Consider the following 20,760-nt stretch of genomic DNA (forward strand, 5'->3'; position numbering starts at 1 on the left):
ATTAGTTTCAGACAAAGGAGATTTCAGTATTATCTGGGACAAAGAAGGTCATTTCATAACAATAATGGGGTCAGTTAATTAAGAGGACATAAGAGGTTTTATGTTTATGCACTTAATAACTGAACTTCAAAACATACAGAACAAAATTAATAGAAATGCAAGGAGAAATTAATAATTATAGTCAGATTTCAGTAATGCCTCTCAATAATTGGTATAATAAGTGGACAGAAAATTACCAAAGATACAGTTGAGTTGGATACTATTGTCAACCGACTTGACCTAACAAGATTTACAAAATACTGTACTCAAGAAGAGCAGAAGACACATTTGTTCAGAAGTTTACACAGAACATTTACCAAGACTGACTGTGTTTACCAAGATAGAGCCATAAAAGAAGTCTCCATAAATTCAGAAGGATTCAATTCATAAAGAAGAATCTCAGACCACAGTGGAATTAAATTAGAAATCATTAATAGAAAGATCCTTGGAAAAATTCCCAAATATTTGGAAATTAAATAGCATGCTTATAAGTAACCCATCGTTAGAAGAAGAAATCAAATGGGAAATTGGGAAATATTTTAAATTGAATGGGAACAGAAACATATTCAAGATGCTGCTAAAACAGTACTTAGAGGGAAATCTATAGCTCTAAATGTCTATATTAGAAAAGAAGAAAGATCTCAAATAAATGACTTCAGTTTCATTCAGATGATATCAGAGTAGAAAAAGAAGAGTAAATTAATCCCAAAGGAAGCAGAAGAAAATAATAATCTGAATAGCCCTCTATCTATTAAATAAATTGAAATTGTAGTTAAAAATCTGCTTACAAAGAAAACTCCAGGTCTAGATAGTTTCACTGGCGAATTATATAAAACACTATGGGAAGAAATAATATCAATTCTACATCAACTTTTTAAAAATATTTGAAGTGGATGGAATATTTTCCAAAGCCTATGATGCTAGCATTGCTGGGAAACCAGAACCAGGCAAAGACATTATAAGTAAACTTCAGAATACTACCTACTTGTGAGCATAGATGCAAAAATCTAAACCAAATTTCAGCAAATCAAATTCGACAGTGTATTAAAAGGTTAATATATCATGACCACTTGGTGTTTATCCCAGGAATGCAAGGTTGGTTTAACAATCAAAAAAAAATTGGGAAGCCTGGGTGGCTCAGTCGGTTAAGCATTGACCTTCGGCTCAGGTCATGATCCCAGCATCAGGCTGAGCAGGGAGCCTGCTTCTCCCTCTGCCTGCTCTGCCTGCCGCTCCCCCTGCTTGTGCTCTCTCTCTCTCTGACAAATAAATTAAATCTTTAAAAAAACAGTATAATTAATCATATTTACAAACTGAAAAGTAAAAATCATGATCATCTCAGTAGATGCAGAAAAATCATTTGAGTAATCCAATAAACATTCCTGATTAAAAAAAAAAAAACAAAACCCTTGAGCAAACTAGGAATAGAAGTGAGGTTCCTCAATCTGTTAATGGACATTCATGACAAACCTCATTTACTGACATTGTACTTACTGGCGAAAGATTGAATACTTTCTTTATACAATCAGGATCAAGATAGAGACGTTTACTTTCACCAGTCTTAGTCAACATTGTCCTGGAGGTTCTAGCTAGTGCAATCAGGGAAGAAAAAATAAATAAATGTTATTCACACAGGAAAGGAAGGAATAAAAACTGTCCTTATTCACAGATGGCCTGATTGTCTATGTCGAAAATTTCACAGAATTCTATTACCACTAATTGAATGAGTTTACTAAGGTTGAAGTATATAAGATTAATATAGAAAAATCAGGTGGGTTTCTGTAAAGTAGCAAGGAGCAATCAGAAATTTAAATAAAAATTACCATTTAATAAATATAAAAATATGAAATATGATAAATCTGACAAAATATGTTAAAGAAAATTGAAAACTACAAAATACTGTTGAAGGATCCCTAAATACATTGAGAGATACAATTGATACAGATTCTGTATTTTGAATTGAATTTTTTGCTAAAATTTATTTGTAATTCCCCAAATCAGTATTTGCAGTGCTTTGCAAAGTGGCACAAAATTTGAGTTGCCTGATGTGCACAGTCCAAACTGAGGATGAACATTCTATTGTCTTGTTTTAGCCCTCATGCATTAAGCAAGTGTCCTTTTCTTACTCTGTGTAGTGCCACATTTTTAGCATTTTGGTGTTTTTTGTTGGTGATTTAGCTGTTTAAAATGTCTCCTAAGCATGATGCTGAAGTGCTGGGTAGTATTCCTAAGCACAAGAAAGTTTGGATGTGCCTTATGGAGAAAGTACATGTATTTAGATAAGCTCTGTTCAGGCAGGAGTTAGAGTGTTGTCAGCTCCGAGTTCAGTGTTAATGAATCAACGATATATACTATAGGGGATCTATAAGCAGAAACACACGAAAAACAAGGTTATATATTGATTGAGAAAAATGTTACGACTAGAGGTCTGTAGGAACCCGTCTTTCCCCAAGTAGCAATGGTTTAATATTTGATAATCCACTGTTTATGGGGACATTATAAAACACAATTATCATGGAGATGTTTTTATTTCAATATTGAGAATTAACTGTATAACCTGTACATGAGTTGGAAAACTCAACTTCGTTAAAATGGTGATTTTTACCCAGTTAGTCTGAGGATTCAAGGGAATTCTTCCCTAATCCTTGCAGGCATTTTTGCCTAAAATAAAATTCATATGTAAATGCAAGAACTTAGAATAGCCAAAACAGGTGTGAAAAAGAACAGTGTTGTGGGGCCAACACTACCTAATTTCAAGAAATACTATAAAGCTACAGTAAAAGCAGCATTGGCATAAAAATAGGCAAATAGATCAATGAAACATAAGAGCTAGGCCAGAAATAAAAACCCACTTACATATTGAACACTGATTTTGACAAAGCCATAAAAAGCAATACAGTGGAAAAAATAATAGCATTTTTCACAAATAGGGCTTGAGCACTGCACATTGATCTACAAAAAATGGAATTGAATCCATATTTTGCACTATGTGCAAAAATTAATTCAAAATGGCCCAGAGACCTAAATGTGCAACCTAAAACTATAAAGCTTCCAAAAGAAAACATAGGGGAAAATCTTTGAGACCTTAACTAGGTAATGATTTCTTAGATACAAAACCAGGAGCACAATATATAAATGGACAAATTGATAAACTAGATGTTATTAAAATTAAAGTCTGCTCTTCAAAAGACACTAGGAAGAAAATGGAAAGAGATACCACATTCTGGGAGAAAATCTTTGCAAAACGTATACCTGACTATAATGACTTATATTTAGAATATATAAAGAACTTTTCAAATAAAACAATAAGAAAAATAACCCAATTATAAAATGGGTAAAATATTCAGATGGATGCTTCATTACAGGATAAATACAGGTAGTGTGTAAAAAAATTCAACATGTGTAGTCAATAGGGAAATGCAAATTAAAATCACAGTGAGATAACCATTACATAGCTGTTAGAATGGCTAAAGTTAAGAAGACCGACCATATCAAATGTTGGTAAGGCTACACCATATTTTAGCAGTGTTTAAATCCCAAGGTGGCTTCATTTGTAAAAGTCAGGGATTGTAGACATGGCACTTACAGCCTGCTGTGAATCAGGTCCTTGAGCATCTTCTTGTTTTTCAGAAACTTGGTAGCCCCGTAAAGACTAGAAAGGACAATAGCAGAGTCTGAAACTTTTACACTGTAAACTGTTCCCTACTTTTGGTATGGCTTTGTAATTTCTTTAAATATAAAGGTTATATTTATACATATTCATTGTGAAAAGGTGAAACAGTGTGGTACTACAAAGTAGAAAGTGAGGATTCTCCGGACACCTGGGTGGCTCAGTCATTAAGCGTCTGCCTTCAGCTCAGGTCATGATCCCGGGGTCCTGGGATGGAGTCCCACGTCGGGCCTCCTGCTCAACGGGGAACCTGCTTCTCCCTCTGCCTGCAGCTTCCCCTGCTAGTGCGTACACTCATTCTCTCTCTCTCTCTCTGACAAATAAATAAAATCAAAGAAAAAAAAAAGTGAGGATTCTCTCTGTTCCCTGCCAGTTGCATTTCTTCTTTAATGCATAGGCACCTGTTTGATTAAAAAAAAAAAAAATTAAAATGAGATCAGACAGTAAGCTCTCCTAGCTGTTTTTCATTTAACACTTTGTAACATTTTCCATGTCAGTGCATAAGCTCTGTACCTCATCTCTTCAAGGTTGCTCATCCCATTGTAGTTTAACTCAATAATTATTGATAGATACATATTTAGCTTCCTTATAGTTCTTCAGTTACAGTCTTGCTATGCACATTGTCACTGTGTATATTTTATGTGAGTCTTCCTGTAGTATGAATACCTAGATGTAGAATTGCTGTTTTAAAGATAGAGGCAATTGAAACTTTTTTTTTTTAGATCTACTTATTTATTTTACATGTGTGCAGGGGGGAGGGGCAGAGGGAGAGAAAGTCAAGCAGATTCCACACTGAGCACAGAACCCATCATGGGACTTGATCTCACAACCCTGAGATCACTACCTGAGCCGAAACCAAGAGTCGGAGGTTTAATCGACTGCACCACCCAGGTCCCCTGCAATTGAAACTTTAACCAGTATTGCCAGTTTGCTCACCAGAAAGTTTGTCCAAGTTCTGTTTGCATCGGTAGAGTTTGCACCCATTTTCCTACATCCTTGCTAATACTTACATGATCATTTTTACCATCTTTATCAGTTTAGTGTGGTAAATTACATTTCACTGGAATTCAAATTTTTATTTCTTTAGACATTAGTTTTTTGAGCAGATGTGTTTACTCAAATTGGGAGTCGATTGTGAGTACATTTGCCCTTTTTTTTTTTTTGGATTTAAAAAATTTATTTTGAGGGGAGGGGGTGGGGGGATGGGTTAGCCTGGTGATGGGTATTAAAGAGGGCACGTACTGAATGGAGCACTGGGTGTTATACGCAAACAGTGAATCATGGAACACTACATCTAAAACTAATGATGTAATGTATGGTGATTAACATAATGAAATTTAAAAAAAAAATTATTTTTATCATCTTTGTGTTTTATGGATGTAAACAGTTTTTCCTTACATGTTGCAAGTATTTCTCCAGTTTGTAGACTTTTTAAACATCATTTATGGTATGTCTTGCTGGTATGGGAGTTACACTTTTTTTTTTATTATGTTAATCACCATACATTACATCATTAGTTTTTTTTTTTTTTGAAGATTTTATTTATTTATTTGACAGAGAGAGACACAGCGAGAGAGGGAACACAAGCAGCAGGAGAGGGAGAGGGAGAAGCAGGCCTCCCGCGGAGCAGGGAGCCCAATGCGGGGCTCGATCCCAGGATCCTGGGATCATGACCTGAGCCGAAGGCAGACGCTTAACGACTGAGCCACCCAGGTGCCCCTACATCATTAGTTTTTGATGTGGTGTTCCATGATTCATTGTTTGAGTATAACACCCAGTGCTCCATTCAATATGTGCCCTCTTTAATACCCATCACTGGGCTAACCCATCCCCCCACCCCCCTTTTTATGTTATTAAATCTGTCAGTTTATCCCATTATGACTTTTAGGGTTCCCTTCTTACTTAGAAAAGTCGTTTGTCTTACAGGATTGTGACAGATATTTAGCCAAATTTTCTTGTGCTTTTGTCATATTTTTATATTTTACATTTTAATACTATGGAATTTATTTTTGTTTATATGAGGTAGGAACTTAAATTTTTCCTTAATTGGTAGGCAATTATAACAGAACAATTTGATCCTTGGGTAGTGATTTTGCTTGGACAACCTTAGGTTATAGTCTAATTTGAAGTTATATGGTTTGTTTTAGTTAGAGATATGGAGAGGTAGTCCTATTTCTCCTAGAAGGCAAGAGCGTGTGGAAGGCAAATTCCTTTGCTCTTTTGACTTTTTTTTTTTTTTTCCTTTTTATTTACTTGGGAATTAGGATGAGTCACTTCCAGTAGCAGGGCATAGGGGAAGGGAAGCCAGCAAAGAGACATAGAAACTGTGTCCAAGTCGTTTCTGGGACCGGGGATGAAAATGGATTCTTCTGTGGAGAGACTTGCCTTGGCAGGTGAGGTAGACTATGTATTAGCAACAGCTCTGGCTGCAATTTAACTACTTTAAAAATGTTGCTACTGTAAGTTCTGGCTTAGGAAACTTTTGGTGTTTTGGTGGATTCTGGTCAGTTTTTTCTGCTGTTTCCTTCTATGCATTCTGTTTTTTGTTAATGATTTACTTGAATTTGCTGGAATGTGATGTGTTTTATGTGCTTTCTTCTGCATGTGTGCTGTGAAGAAGCTTGGATTGTCTTTTCTCTTTTCTACCCTTGCTAGCTTGGTGAATTCCTTGTTTACTTAACTAATCTAATCACCACCTCTTGAAACCTGCCTTTCAGTACCTCTTTCACCTAAGAACTCCCTGTAACAGCCTTATTGTAGCATTGGTATTGTAGTATTGTATTTGTTTATGTGTCTGTTTCTTATACCATTCTGTGAGCTCTCTTGGGACAGGGATTTTGCCTATTGATTGAAAACTCTCAGCTCCATTATTTTGGTATAGTTTGAAGATTTAAGTCCCAGAGAGTCAGGATATTTTATAAAAATATGAAAGTAGGGTCTGTCTCAAAAAGACTAGAGTGTATCTATTTTTCGTTTGCTGATACTGTTGTTATAAGTATCTATTTACCAGTGTTACCTATCAAAGTTATGGTGAGTTACATGTAAACAAATTTCATATCAACAAAGATAGAATATTCCCTAACACAAATATGAGAAATCTTAAATGTCTTTTATATTACAGCTGGGAATTTTTCAGTGGAAACAAACTTATGATGTCATAAGTCAGTGGAAAAAAATAACATACATGTTTTTTGACAATATTAAAAAAGTCTATTTGTGTGAATAAAATCAGCTTATCCTAACAGAACATTTTAACTCAGAATATTTTTGATTGCAGGGCTATGAAAAAAAGTTTATAAAACTGTATCACTGTTTTCATAATTTGATGGTAGTATGTTTTAACAAATTGTTTATAATCAGAATAATAATGGATTCTTGTCATTGTTAACAGTTTTTGCATCATCTCGTTCAACCCATACAGTTACCCAGTAATATAAAAACAACTATTATTCTTGTTTTACTGTCTAGGAAAGTGACCTTTAAATACTTTCTCAAACTCAAATAGGTATCAGTGAGTGGCAGAGATATCCAAAACAGGCTCCTAACCATCATATGGCAGTTGCTCTCTCAAAATGACAAAGTCTTAGATTGTGAAATCCATTATCATTGATTTTATTTACTTTTAAGTAAGCTTCTATCCCAGCCACCAAACTGACTTGAAGCCTATTTCAAAATATCTTCCGTGAAAACATTCTTAGGTCTCTTGAAAATGTATACCTATGCAACAGTGTATGCATTTTTCACTTTTTGCACTATTGACTTTTCTAAGAAGTTATATATAAAAGTTAAGCTTATAGATCTCAATTTTTATAAATCAGTTGTTTTACAGTTTCATAGATGCTTTATTAAAATTTTGGTTTAATTTTTTAAAAAAGATTTATTGTTTATTTATTTTAGAGAGAGTAGCGAGATCGCACCTGTGCGATTGGGGGAGGGCAGAGGGAGAGAGAGAATCTCAATAGGCTCCCCATTGAGCTCAGATCCCCACATGGGGCTTGATCCCATGATCCAGAGATCATGACCTGAGCCAAAATCAAGAGTTGGTTGCTCACCTGACTGAGCCACCCAGGCATCCCAAAAATTTTGTTTTAATTCTTAATTATTGCTCTGTCACTGAGCTCTGTCAAGTAGTTAATACTAATAAAATTCCTGATTAAATAGAGGCACAGCTATTTAAAATAAAGTTTTAATCATTTTGTAAAATAAATTACAACTAGGACTAATTATTTTTAAATTTACCGAATTTAAACCTTTAAATATTAGTTATAAAGCTTTATCTATGTGAGATCCTGTGTGTATTTGCACACCTTTCACAACAAAACTTCAGCTACACATTAAAATGCTTTATAGGATTCATGTTATTTTTATGCAGCAAAAAGTCAAAGTTAGTGGAATACAAGTTTAACACCATGTTATTAGTTGGCACTTTGCTTTAAAGATTTAGATCAGGGTGCCTGGGTGGCTCAGTTGGTTAAGCGACTGCCTTCGGCTCAGGTCATGATCCTGGAGTCCCTGGATGGAGTCCCGCATTGGGCTTCCTGCTCGGCAGGGAGTCTGCTTCTCCCTCTGGCCCTCCCCCCTCTCATGCTCTCTCTCTCTCATTCTCTCTCTCAAATAAATAAATAAAATCTTTAAAAAATAAAAAAATAAAAAAAAATAAAGATTTAGATCAGGTTTTCTTACCAAACAAGTATAGAGAGCTATAAACATCATTTTTTAAAAATTTAAATTCAATTAGCCAACATAAATAAACTTACAATTTTAATCACATTTTAATATATTAAAAACCCATGCTATTAAAAATTTCCCCTATAACATTGTGCTTAATATGCTCCTAATATTTTTTGCATTGTAGCAGATGAATATATAGCATTGCTGAGTTACGAAAATTATACAGTAGTATAAATGCTATTTAAGTGATATGAAAAATTGACTGATTTTTACCAGGCTTTAATATATTTTCTCATTTTTAACAAATTGTCATTTTTCTTTGCTTCTTGATACAGATATGGGTATCTGTGTTATCTGTTGTACTTGAGTTATTTAATGCCATGGTATGCAAGGACCCAAACTGAGTATAGCCCAGGTCACTTTGTATTTTATATGATGACTGACTTTCTGGTACAATTTATAAAACTTAGAGTGGAATAAGTAAGATGCAGGTTTCCTCAAACCTCTTTTGACTTACTCTTGTCTTTTTTGTGCTGTTCCAAAAAGTAATAATTACTAGTTTTTTTTTTTATTTGTTTGTTTTACATGCCACTTAGAGTGGTTTAATTGTAGAATTGACTGTCAACTGTATTGGTCCTTCAGTTGGTTGTTTAGGTTCTCTTTTCTTTTACTTGTGCCTTACTAGGTATTTATGTAGTTTTTTAATCAAATAATTTCTTAATCGTAATGATTGTGATCAAATTATTGTATTAAATTATTGATCCTGAAAAGAGTATGAAAAAGTTAAGAGAATACTGTTTTGTTCATTAAACTTGCCTTAGAAAGTTAATAGGTAAAGTTTCTAAAACCAGCTATTTCCATTCATTTAATGTATTTTCCACACATTGTGATTAGTTTAACTGAGCAGAAAGTAAACCACTTGTGTGTTTTATGCTTAAGTTTTAAAATGTTTCTTGGTATTGATTAATAGGAGATGAAAGAAAACTAAAAAGCAGTTAATGTATCTATAAATGAGATGAGTGAATAATACAGGATAAAATAATACAGTATTAGGAAAATATTTTGAAGCTACTAATAATTGTCGTAGAATTTAGAATACCATACATTAAAAAATCTTAACCTCAAAACAACCTGTGAGTTAAGTAGGATAGATTTATTATACCCTTATCTTAAGGATAAAGCATAGAAGCCTTAGTTAAATTAAGTAAAAATCATTAAGACCTTGCAGGTTAGGGAAGGATTTCTTAAACAAGACATAGCAAGCACAGACTATAAAAGAAAAGATTGATAAATATAATACATAAAATAATCAATAGAAAAAAAGATAGGAGCAGTTCCCAAAGAGGAAACCCAAATGATCAATAACATGAGAAGATGATTAGACTCACTAGGAAAATGGGAATGCAAATTAAAATAATAGTGGGGAAAACAAAAACTAATAGAGGGGATACAATTTGTCAAACCTCAGGTTATCAAAAATTAAAATACCTGACCATACTGATGTTTTCAGGTTTGAAGGGAAGTGGTAATTTTCATACTGTCAGCAATTTGGTACAGTCATTCTGAGTGCCATTTGGCAGCATGTTTTTTACTCATAAGGGTAAAGAAACAACTTAAAAGGTCTATCAGTAGGGGAGTGGATTAGAAAACTGATGTGGTATTGTGATGGAAATTATACAGCAGTTAAAAGTAACGCGGTGGATCTATGTAAGTTATAATGTCAAAAACAACGAAGAGTGAAGAAAGTAAGTTGTGAAAAGTATATGTTATTTTACTATTAATGTGACTACCAAACTATATATATCTCAAGGCCATATTTTCATGGTTATACATACATGCCTATAAATGTATTTTAAAATATTCCAGAGGGATATATTCTAAATTCATATAGTAGTGGTTTCTGGAAAGGATAAAGGGAACTTAACTGGAATATAATACTGTTTTTTTTTTTTTTTTAATGAGACTTAAACATGGAAAGTATTAATTTCAGTTCGAAGTGGTAAGAACATGGACATTCGTTAAATTATCCTTTCTACTTTCTTTAAAATTTTGTTAACAAAAAGAAAAGGAAATTACTAAAAAGTAGTAGTTGGACGAGCTAGTACTTAAGCTTAGGCTTGATTCCCAAGTCTAGAGCTCTTTCAATTAATATGCTGCCTGAAAATTAGAAGGAAAAAAAGTAAGATCAAATAATAAAAAAGGTAGAATGTAGTTTTATAGTAATAAGAATCAGGAGAATTATGTGTTTATGCTAAACTTTTTTGAGAGGAAAAGAAAGTTAAAAGATAAACTAAAAATTATTATAATCATATTATTTAAAAACCTTTAAGCATGCTGTTTTCAAAAAATGTATAGAGAGTAATTTAGGTACTCACGGAAAAAGTTACCTTAATTTATTGTTTAAAATGTGATACATATTTCTGTTGCATGTAATGGAAGACTAATTTGAGTTTTTTATATAAAATTCATGAAAATAATTTAATCCAAATTTACAATCTGACTTCAATCTAAAAAAGTCAAAACTAGCTTTTCTTCCATTTTGTAAAGTCATTCTTCACAAAAACTTTAAAGCCTTTTTATTTACAGCTTCTCTCCAAGATAAAATGGCAAACCCCAAAGAGAAAACTCCAATGTGTCTGGTAAATGAGTTAGCCCGTTTCAATAGAGTCCAACCCCAGTATAAACTTCTGAAAGAAAGAGGGCCTGCTCATTCGAAGGTAAGGTTATGAAGAGAGGTGGTGAGACATGCTTATCAAAGTCTATCAGATTGATCATCTCAGGTTTTAATTGTGCTTCATTGTGGGGTGGGGGGAGGGGCAGCAGATGACCTGAAGGCTTTTAGTTCTATAGTAATAATATTTAGAAGTCTGTAACTAAACAATTTTATAGCTCATTATGGTTTACAAAGTTCTTTCAGATACAGTACTTCACAAAAACCTTAACAAATCAGGAGATGTGGATTTTGATTTCTGTTTTGTAAATTAACTTACGCACAGAAAAGTTAAGTGACTTGCTTAGTAATAGCTCATAAGTGCCCATGCCATCACTTGAATATGTGTTCTTTGGCTCCCAGGTACAGTGTTCTTTCCATTAAATTATAACTGCTAAAGTAAAAATGGACACAGAGTAAATATAACAACAGTTACCTAGTGAGACATCTTTTCTGGTGTGATACGGAATTATACGTTTCATCATTTATAAAAGTTTATAAATAACAACCAGTATTGTTGTTATTTATGCATTCATTCTTAATATTATTTTCTTAAGTGGAAAAGCAATTTATATTTATATATAGCCTCATACATGTTTACATATATATATTACAAAGAAGTCTATAATTAATGCATTTATGTTTGAGCTTTATTCATACGTTTTAAAAAGTCTCAGTTGTACACAAATTTCCATGGTACATTTTTAATCTTGGATTTGGAGGTATGTTGAAGCAATTAATTCTCTTAAGAGTTGGTTAATCTGTATAAAGCAATGGCTGTTGGATTATTTGTTTTCTAGTACCTCCTTCAAAGTAAGGGGAATAAGGTGAAACCGAAATCTGTTAAATCTGTTAATTTTGTTCCCTATTAGAGACTTTTATGAAGGATGTCTGGGCAACAGTTTAATTTGTTCATAATATCATTTGTGTAGAGAAAAAAAGTTGTAGCCTAAGTTAAGTCATTTATCCTGACTCTCTTTTGTGCCCATTAATTCATACTCATTTCATATTCATTCCCTTTCTGGCCTTAATCATGTTGAACTGTTTGCATTTCTTAGAATGTTCCGTGTTTTTTTCATATCTCTCTCCTTCGCCTATGTTGTAGTGTCTCCCCACCTTGAGGGTCCTTTTGTTCTTACACATTTTTGAACGGTCAGCTCACATACCATTAAACCTCTGTGAAACTTCTCTGATCCCTCCACTGGGCCTTCAGCAGGACCTTACTTCCTCAGGTGTAGTCACCGATGTGCTGTACATAATGATACATGTTGGTCATTACGATTGTACTAGACTGAGCTTTTTTAGGGTTATTGTTCTTCTATATTTTATGGCTCCTGTAGGATCTGTCTTCTTAGCTCCTCATTTCTAATTCCAGGAATTCTTCCCTGAGATGACTCCCCAGTTTTGAATTTCATGTTAATAGACTAACCCCCATGTCACCACGGTAGTCATTTGTTGACCTCTGGCTGATTCCATCACATTTCTCATGCCTCACTTTTACTCTAATTCATCATGTTTTAATTTTTGGTGATTTCGTTGAGTAGATGATTGATCCAACATGCTGACATTTCAGTTTCTTGCACTTCTATTGTTATCTTGCTTCCCTCTCCTCCAGCGACTCATTCCTGTGATCATACTCTTGACTTGATCATAACCAGTAACTGCGAGACCCTCCATAATTTTAATCTCAAGCATTCATCTCTCTCTGACATCTCCTAACTTTATAGTTCATTCCCTCTGTTTAACTTTAGTACTTCTTTCACACCACAAATCCATTGATTCTACCACCCTTTTACTATTTCTTACTTCTCTCAGTCCTCACATGGTTCTTATCCAGCTTAAATTCCATATACCTTGTATGTATCCTCATCAGTCTTGCTCCCCTTGGTTAGCACTTGCTAAGTGTCACTTATTGGGAGATTAACCAGTTACATGACAATTTACATATCTATGTATGTATATATGTTTGTATGTTATATACACCCACACATACTGTAGTGGTTCTCAACCTTGGTTGTTCATTGAAATCACCAAGGAAGCTTTAAAAAACACTTATGCCTGAGTCTTACCCTCAGAAATTCTAATTTGATTGGTCTTGGATGAAGCCCAGACATCGGGATTATTTTTAAGGTCTCAGATGACTCAAATGTGCATCCAGAGTTAAGAAACATAAGATAAATGTCTTCAGAGTGGTGTAGAGTTGTCTTTTCATACATACTTGTTGATGGGAAGTAGTTATGTTTACGTGCTTTCCTCTTTCCTCCACTGAGTCTTACAGAATCTGAACAATTTACGGCAATTTTTAACATGTAACTATTAAATAACAAATTGTAATATTTTCCTTGCCCTCTTTTGTTTTTCTGCTCACTTTCAAGTTGAACTCTGAAGTAATTTGGTATACCTTATATTAACATGAGTTATTACGACATTGCTATATCTCCCAGGTACCTAAATACAGTTCATTTTTTTTTTTTATGGATTGTTTTGACTTTTTAAACTTCTAAAGAAGGCTATTATAGTGTAGAGTGTAAGGAAGAGAATCAGAAAGAACACAAAATGTATTTTCTTCTTTTCCTCTATTTCCCTATTTTGAGAAGTTTTCAGTATGCATGAGTAAGTGGTAAGAAAGCTCCAGTAGCTACACTCTGAGGTTTACTTTGGAATAGGTATCACTGAGGGAGACAGTATAACCCAGTGGCTTTGAAGCCAAGTAGTCTTTTTTTTTCTTATGCTAGCTAGATTTGTCAAGCTTGATCTTTGCCCTGCATTATCCAGCTTATGTGGCCTTGAGCAAGTAATTTAGAGTTTCAGTTTTCTCATCTGTAATTTGAGAAATACGTTATCTGTTCTAGTGTAGTGTAATGGAATGATGATTTGTAAATTCTTAGCAACTATGTTGATGATGGGGGTACCCAGATAATTATATCATTGCTTGTTAGTGTATATAGGATTAAAAAAATCCTTGGTAAAATATCTATTGAGTATTTGCTATATCATAGGCACTTTTCTTTCATTGAAACTTCCTACTTTGTTGTCTTCTCTCATGTCCCTCCTTGGGTATTGTGAATACAAGTCCCTTATTAGATATATGTTTGGCAGTTATTTCCTCCTACTCTATGGCTTATCTTTTCTTTTTTTAACAGTATCTTTAGAGAGGAGTAGTTGTTAATTTTGATGAAGTCCAACTTATCCATTTATTCCCTGTATAGTTGTACTTTTGGTAGATGTCTAAGAAATCTTTGCCTTATAAAAGATAAGATTTTCTCCTATGTTATTTTATTAGTTTAGGTCTTACACTTAGATCATACAGTTAGGTCTTACATTTAGATCTAATTGCCATTTTGTGTTAATTTTTGTATGTCATGTAAGATATGGAGCAAGGCTTATTTATTTTTTTGCAAATGGATGTCCAGTTGTTGAAGAGATTATCCTTTCTTCACTGCACCTTTGTCAAAAATCAGCTGTCCATATATGTTTCCATTTCTGGAGTCTGTTCTGTTGATTTATGTTCTCATCTTTTTGCAAATGCTGTGCTGTTTGGTTTGCAGTAGCTTTATAATTCTTGAAATCTGGTTGTAATAGCCCATTAATTTTGTTCTTTTTTTCAGAATTGTTTCTTTGCATTTTTATATGAATTTAAAGTCAGCTTGTCCTTTCTATAAAACACCCTGCTGGGATTTTGAATAGAACTGCTGTGAATCTATAGCTCAATTTGGGGCAAATTAACATGGTAGAAAAATTGAGTTTTCCAACACACGAACAAACTATCTCTTATTTATTTAGATATTTTTTAATTTCTCTCAACAGTATTTGTAGTTTTCAGTAGTCAAGTATTTTATATCTTTAGATTTATCCCTAAGTATTTCATATTTTTGTTGCTCTTGTCCAGTGCTCGTTTTTTAAATTTTAGTTTCTTGTTCTTATTGATTATTGCTACTATATAGAAATACACCAATTTTTGTGTATTGATGTAGTATTCTGAAGTCTTGCTAAACTCACTTATCAGCTCTAGTAGCTTTTTAAAAAATTCCTTTTTAGATTTTGTTGGGGGTTCCACATGTCATTTATGAATAAAGACAGTTTAATTTTTTATTTAATTTTTAAATTTTTTTTAAAGATTTTATTTATTTGAGAGAGAGACAGAGTGAGAGAAAGCACAAGCTGGGAGGAAAGGGAGAAGCAGGCTCCCTGATTCAGGGCTCGATCCCAGGACCCTGGGATCATGACCTAGCCAAAGGCAGACGCTTAACTCACTGAGCCACCCAGGTGCTCGATTTAGACAGTTTTTAATCCTACTTTCCACTTTTAATGTCTTTTATTTATTTCTCTTGCCTGATTGCATTGGCTAGAACTTAAAGTGCAATGTTAAATAGAAGTGATGAGAGCAGACATCTCTCAACTTATTTCTGATCTTATGGGCAGTCATTTCAGTTTCCCCCCATTAATTATGTTAGATGTACCTTTTCTGTAGATGCCCTTTATCAGACTGAAGAAATTCTTTTCTACTTAACGTTTACTGAGAGTTTTTAACATGAATAGATGTTGATTTTTGTCATGTGGTTCTACATTGATTGAGATGGTAATATATGGTTTTTCTGTTTTTAATCTCAATATTGTGAATTATGTTGATTGACTCTCAAATGTAGAATCTACTCTTGCATTTCTGGGATAAAACACTTGGTTACAATGTATTAGCTCATTTCTATATTGATGGATCCCATTTGTTAGTAGATTTTTTTAAGCTTTTATTTAAAATCCAGTTAGTTAACATGAAGTGTAATATTAGTTTCAGGTGTACAATATTGTCATTCAGCAGTCTCGTACAACACCCAGTGCTCATCACAACAAGTGCACTTCTTAATCCCTATCACCTATTTTACCCATCTCCCCACCTACTTCCCCTCTGGTAGCCATCAGTTTGTTTTCTATAGTTAAGAATCTGTTTCTTGGTTTGCCTCCCTCTTTCTTTCTCCCCTTTGTTTTGTTTCTTAAATTCCACATGAGTGATTCAGATAGTACTTGTCTTTCTCTGACTGGCTTCATTTAGGATTATACTCTCTAGTTCCATCCATGTCATTGCAAATGGCAAGATTTCGTTCTTTTTTATGGCTGAATACTATTCTAGTGTGTGTGTGTTTGTGTGTGTGTGTGTGTGTGTCTCCCACATCTTTATCCATTCATCGGTGGATGAACATTTGGGTTCTTTCCATAATTTGGCTATTGTGGATAATGCTGCTATAAACACTGGGGTATATGTATCCCTTTGAATTAGTATTTTTGTATCCTTTGGGTGAATACCTAGTAGTGCAGTTGCTGGATTGTAGGGTACTTCTGTATTTAACTTTTTGAGGAATCTTCACACTCTTTTCCAGAGTGGCTGTACCAGCTTGCATTCCCACCAACAGTGTAAGAGGGTTCCCCCTTCTCCGCATCCCCTCCCAACACCTGTTGTTTCCTGTGTTCATTTTAGCTATTCTGACTGGTGTGAGGTGATACATTGTGGTTTTGATTTGTATTTCCTTGATGATGAGTGATGCTGAGCATCTTTTCATGTGTCTGTTGGCCATCTGTATGTCTTCTTTGGAAAAATGTCTGTTCATGTCTTTTGCCCATTTTTAACTGGATTATTTGTTTTTTGGGTATTGAGTTTCATAAGTTCTTTATAGATTTTGGATACTAACCCTTTATTAGATATGTCATTTGCAAATATCTTCTCCCATTCCATAGGTTGCCTTTTAGTTTTGTTGATTGTTGCCTTTGCTGTGCAGAAGCTTTTTATCTTGATGAAGTCCCAATAGTTCATTTTTGCTTTTGTTTCCCTTGCCTCAGGAGATCTGTCTAGTAAGAAGGTCCAAAGGTTGATGTCAAAGAGGTTACTGTCGTGTTCTCCTCTGGGATTTTAATGGTTTCCTGTCTCACAGTTAGGTCTTTCATCCATTTTGAATTTATTTTTGTGTTTAGTGTAAGAAAGTGGTCCAGTTTCATTCTTTTGCATATTGCTGACCAGTTTTACGACTCCATTTGTTGAAGAGATGGTCTTTTTTCCATTGGCTATTCTTTCCTGCTTTGTCGAAGATTAATTGACTGTACAGTGTGGTTTCATTTCTGGGCTTTCTATTCTGTTCTGTTGATCTATATGTCTATTTTTATGCCAGTACCATACTGTCTTGATCACTACAGCTTTGGAATATAACTTGCAATCTGGAATTGTGATGCCTCCAGCTTTGCTTTTCTTTTTCAAGCTGCCTTTGGCTTTTTGGGGTCTTTTGTGGTTCCATACAAATTTTAGGATTGTTTGTTCTAGCTCTGTGAAAAATGCTGGTGGTATTTTAATAGGGATTGCGTTAAATTTGTAGATTGCTTGGGATAGTATAGACATTTTAACAGTATTTGTTCTTCCAGTCCCTGAGCATGGAATGTTTTTCCATTTCTTTGTGTCCTCTTTAATTTCTTTCATCAGTGTTTTATAGTTTTCAGTGTACAGATCTTTTACCTCTTTGGTTAGGTTTATACCTAGGTATCTTATGGTTTTTGGTGCAGTTGTAAACGTGATTGTTTCCTTGATTTCTTCTTCTGCTGCTTCATTGGTGTGTAGAAATGCAACAAATTTCTGTACATTGATTTTGTATAGTATGACTTTACTGAATTTGTGTATCAGTTCTGGCAATTTTGTGGTGAAGTCTTTTGGGTTTTCTATATAGAGTGTCATGTCATCTGCAAATAGTAAAAGTTTGACTTCTTACTTGCTGATTTGCATACCTTTTATTTCTTTTTGTTGTCTGATTGCTGTGGCTATGACTTCCAGTACTATGTTAAATAACAGTGGTGAGAGTGGACATTCCTCTGTTTTCCTGACCATAGGGGAAACACTCTCAGTTTTTCCCCATTGAGGATCATAGTAGCTGTGAGTTTTTCATATATGGCCTTTATGATGTTTAGGTATGTTCCCTCAAAACCTGCTTTGTTGAGTGTTTTTGTCGTGAATGGATGTTGTACAAATGCTTTTTCTGCATCTATTAAAAGGATTACATGGTTCTTATAGTTTCTTTTATTGATGTGGCATATCACATTGATTGATTTGTGAATATTGAACCACCTTGCAAACAGAAATATATCCTTGACTGTGGTGAATGATTCTTTTAACATACAGTTGGATTTGATTTGCTAGTATTTTATTGAGAATTTTTGCATCTGTATTCATCAGGGATATTGGCCTGTGATTCTCTTTTTTAGTGGAGTCTTTGTCTCGTTTTGGTATCAGGGTAATGCTGGCCTCATAGAATGAATTTGGATATTTTCCTTCCATCTCTGTTTTTTGCTATTAACTCTTCTTTAAATGTTTGGTAGAGGGGCGCCTGGGTGGCTCAGTCGTTAAGCGTCTGCCTTCGGCTCGTCATGGTCCCAGGGTCCTGGGATTGAGTCCCGCATTGGGCTCCCTGCTCTGCGGGAAGCCTGCTTCTCCCTCTCCCACTCCCCCTGCTTGTGTTCCCTCTCTTGCTGTGTCTCTCACTGTCAAATAAATAAATCTTTAAAAAAAAAAATAAATGTTTGGTAGAATTCACTGTGAAGCCATCTGGCCCTGGACTTTTGTTTGTTGGGAGATTTTTGATTACTGATTCAATTTCTCTGCCGGTTGTCAGTCTGTTCAAGTTTTCTATTTCTTCAGTTTTGGTAGTTGATATGTTTTTAGGAATTTCCGTTTCTTCTAGGTTGTCCAATTTGTTGGCCTATAGTTTTTCATAATATTCTCTTATAATTGTTTTTATTTCTGTGGTGTTGGTTGTGATTTCTCTCATTTGGATCCTTCTTTCTTTTTGATGAGTCTGGCTAGGGGTTTATCAATTTTATTAATTTTTTCAAACAACCAGCTCCTGGTTTCATTGATCTCTTCTATTGTTCTTTTAGTTTCTACATCATTTATTTCTGTTCTAAACTTTATTATTTCCCTTTTTCTGCTGGCTTTAGGCTCCATTTGTTGTTGTTTTTCTAGCTCCTTTAGGTGTAAGGTTAGGTTGTGTATTTGAGATTTTTCTTGCTTCTTGAGGTAAGTCTGTATTGCTATATACTTCCCTCCTAGGATTGCTTTTGCTGCATCCCAAATGTTTTGGACCATTGTGTTTTCATTTTCATTCATTTTCCATGTATTTTTTCCTGGTTGACGCATTCATTGTTTAGAAGCATGTTGTTTAACCTCCTTGTATTTGTGGTCTTTCCAAATTTTTTCTTGTGGTTGACTTTAAGTTTCATAGCTTTGTGGTCAGAAAATATGCATGGTATGATCGTAATCTTTTTGTACTTGTTGAGGCCTGTTTTTTGACCTAGTATGTGATCTATACTGGAGAATGTCCCTTGTGCACTTGAAAAGAATGTATATTCTGCTTCTTTAGGATGGAATGTTCTGAATATATCTGTGAAGTCCATCTGTTTCAGTGTTTCATTCAAAACCATTGTTTCCTTGTTGGTTTTCTGCTTAGATGATCTATGCATTGCTGTAAGTGGATGTTAAAGTCCCCTGCTATTATTGTATTATTATCAAGGATTTCCTTAATGTTTGTTATTAATAGTTTTATGTATTTGGGTACTCCCATGTTGGGGGCATAAATATTTACAATTGTTAGATTTTCTTATTGGATAGTCCCCTTTATTATGATATAATGCCCTTCTTCATCTCTTGTTACAGTCTTTGTTTTAAAATCTTGTTTGTATGATATACGTATTGCTACTCCAGCTTTCTTTTGACATCCATTTGCATGATAAATGTTTCTCCACCCCCTAACTTTGAATCTGCATGTGTCTTTAGGTCTAAAACGACGTCTCATATATATAGGCAGTGTATAGATGGGTCTTGTTTTCTTATCCATTCTGACACCATATCTCTTTTGATTGGAGCAAGAAGTCCATTTACATTGAGAGTAATTATTGATAGATATGTATTTAGTGCCATTTTTTAAAAAAGATTTTATTTATTTATTTCACTGGGAGAGAGGGAGAGAGAGAACTCAAGCAGGGGGAGTGACAGGCAGAGGGAGAGGGACAAGCAGGCTCCCCGCTGAGCAGAGACCCTGATGAGGGGCTCGGTCCCAGGACTCCAGGATCATGACCCAAGCGGAAGACAGACACTTAACTGACCGAACCACACAGGGTCCCCTTTAGTGCCATTTTATTGCTTGTTTTGTCATTGTTTCTGGAGATTTTCTCTGTTCCTTTCTTGTCTTTGTCACTTCTGGTCTTTCCTTTCCACTTAAAGCGTTCCCTTTAATATTGCTTGCAGGGCTGGTTTAGTGGTTATGAACTCCTTTAGTTTTTTTTTGGTCTGGGAAACTCTTTATCTCTCCTTCTATTCTGAATGATAGCTTTTGTTAGATAGAGAATTCTTGGCTTCACATTTTTCCCATTTAGCATGTTGACTATATCATGCCACCCCCTTCTGGCTTGCCAAGTTTCTGTTGAGAGATCTGCCAGCTAGCCTTATGGGTCTTCCCTTTATACCACATCTTCTTTCTCCATTCATCAGTTGATGGACACTTTGGTTGTTTCCATAATTTGGCTATTGTAGATAATGCTGCTATAAACATTGGGGTATTCTTTGGGTAAATACAAAATGGATCATAGGGTAGTTCTATTTTTAACTGTTTGAGGAACCTCTATACTGTTTTTCAGAGTGGCTATG

General features: G+C 34.5%; 2 protein-coding genes across 4 annotated transcripts in view; both read left to right on the forward strand.

Annotated features, from left to right (window-relative positions):
• The window catches only part of UBE2W (ubiquitin conjugating enzyme E2 W), a 165,296-nt gene that overhangs the window by 141,793 nt on the left and 2,743 nt on the right, over positions 1–20,760 (forward strand). The window contains exon 7 of one of the 2 annotated variants that reach the window (XM_064588197.1): positions 10,967–11,033. The exons of the other annotated variant lie outside the window; for it this stretch is intronic. The gene's annotated coding sequence lies outside the window, so the exon portion shown is untranslated. Of the gene's footprint in view, positions 1–10,966; positions 11,034–20,760 lie in introns of those variants that run through there. 2 annotated transcript variants of the gene reach the window in all.
• STAU2 (staufen double-stranded RNA binding protein 2) overlaps positions 5,976–20,760 on the forward strand; it is a 280,288-nt gene continuing 265,503 nt past the window's right edge. For both annotated transcript variants that reach the window (XM_064588192.1, XM_064588193.1), the window contains exons 1-2: positions 5,976–6,102; positions 10,967–11,097. In XM_064588192.1, coding sequence (XP_064444262.1) covers positions 6,063–6,102; positions 10,967–11,097 — 171 coding nt within the window. In that variant the 5' untranslated portion in view covers positions 5,976–6,062. The remainder of the gene's footprint in view (positions 6,103–10,966; positions 11,098–20,760) is intronic.

The sequence above is a fragment of the Mirounga angustirostris genome, unplaced genomic scaffold (genome assembly GCF_029215605.1).
Source record: "Mirounga angustirostris isolate CCGP_5_RB_7025 unplaced genomic scaffold, mMirAng1.0.hap1 SCAF_4, whole genome shotgun sequence".
Classification (NCBI taxonomy): Eukaryota; Metazoa; Chordata; class Mammalia; order Carnivora; family Phocidae; genus Mirounga; species Mirounga angustirostris.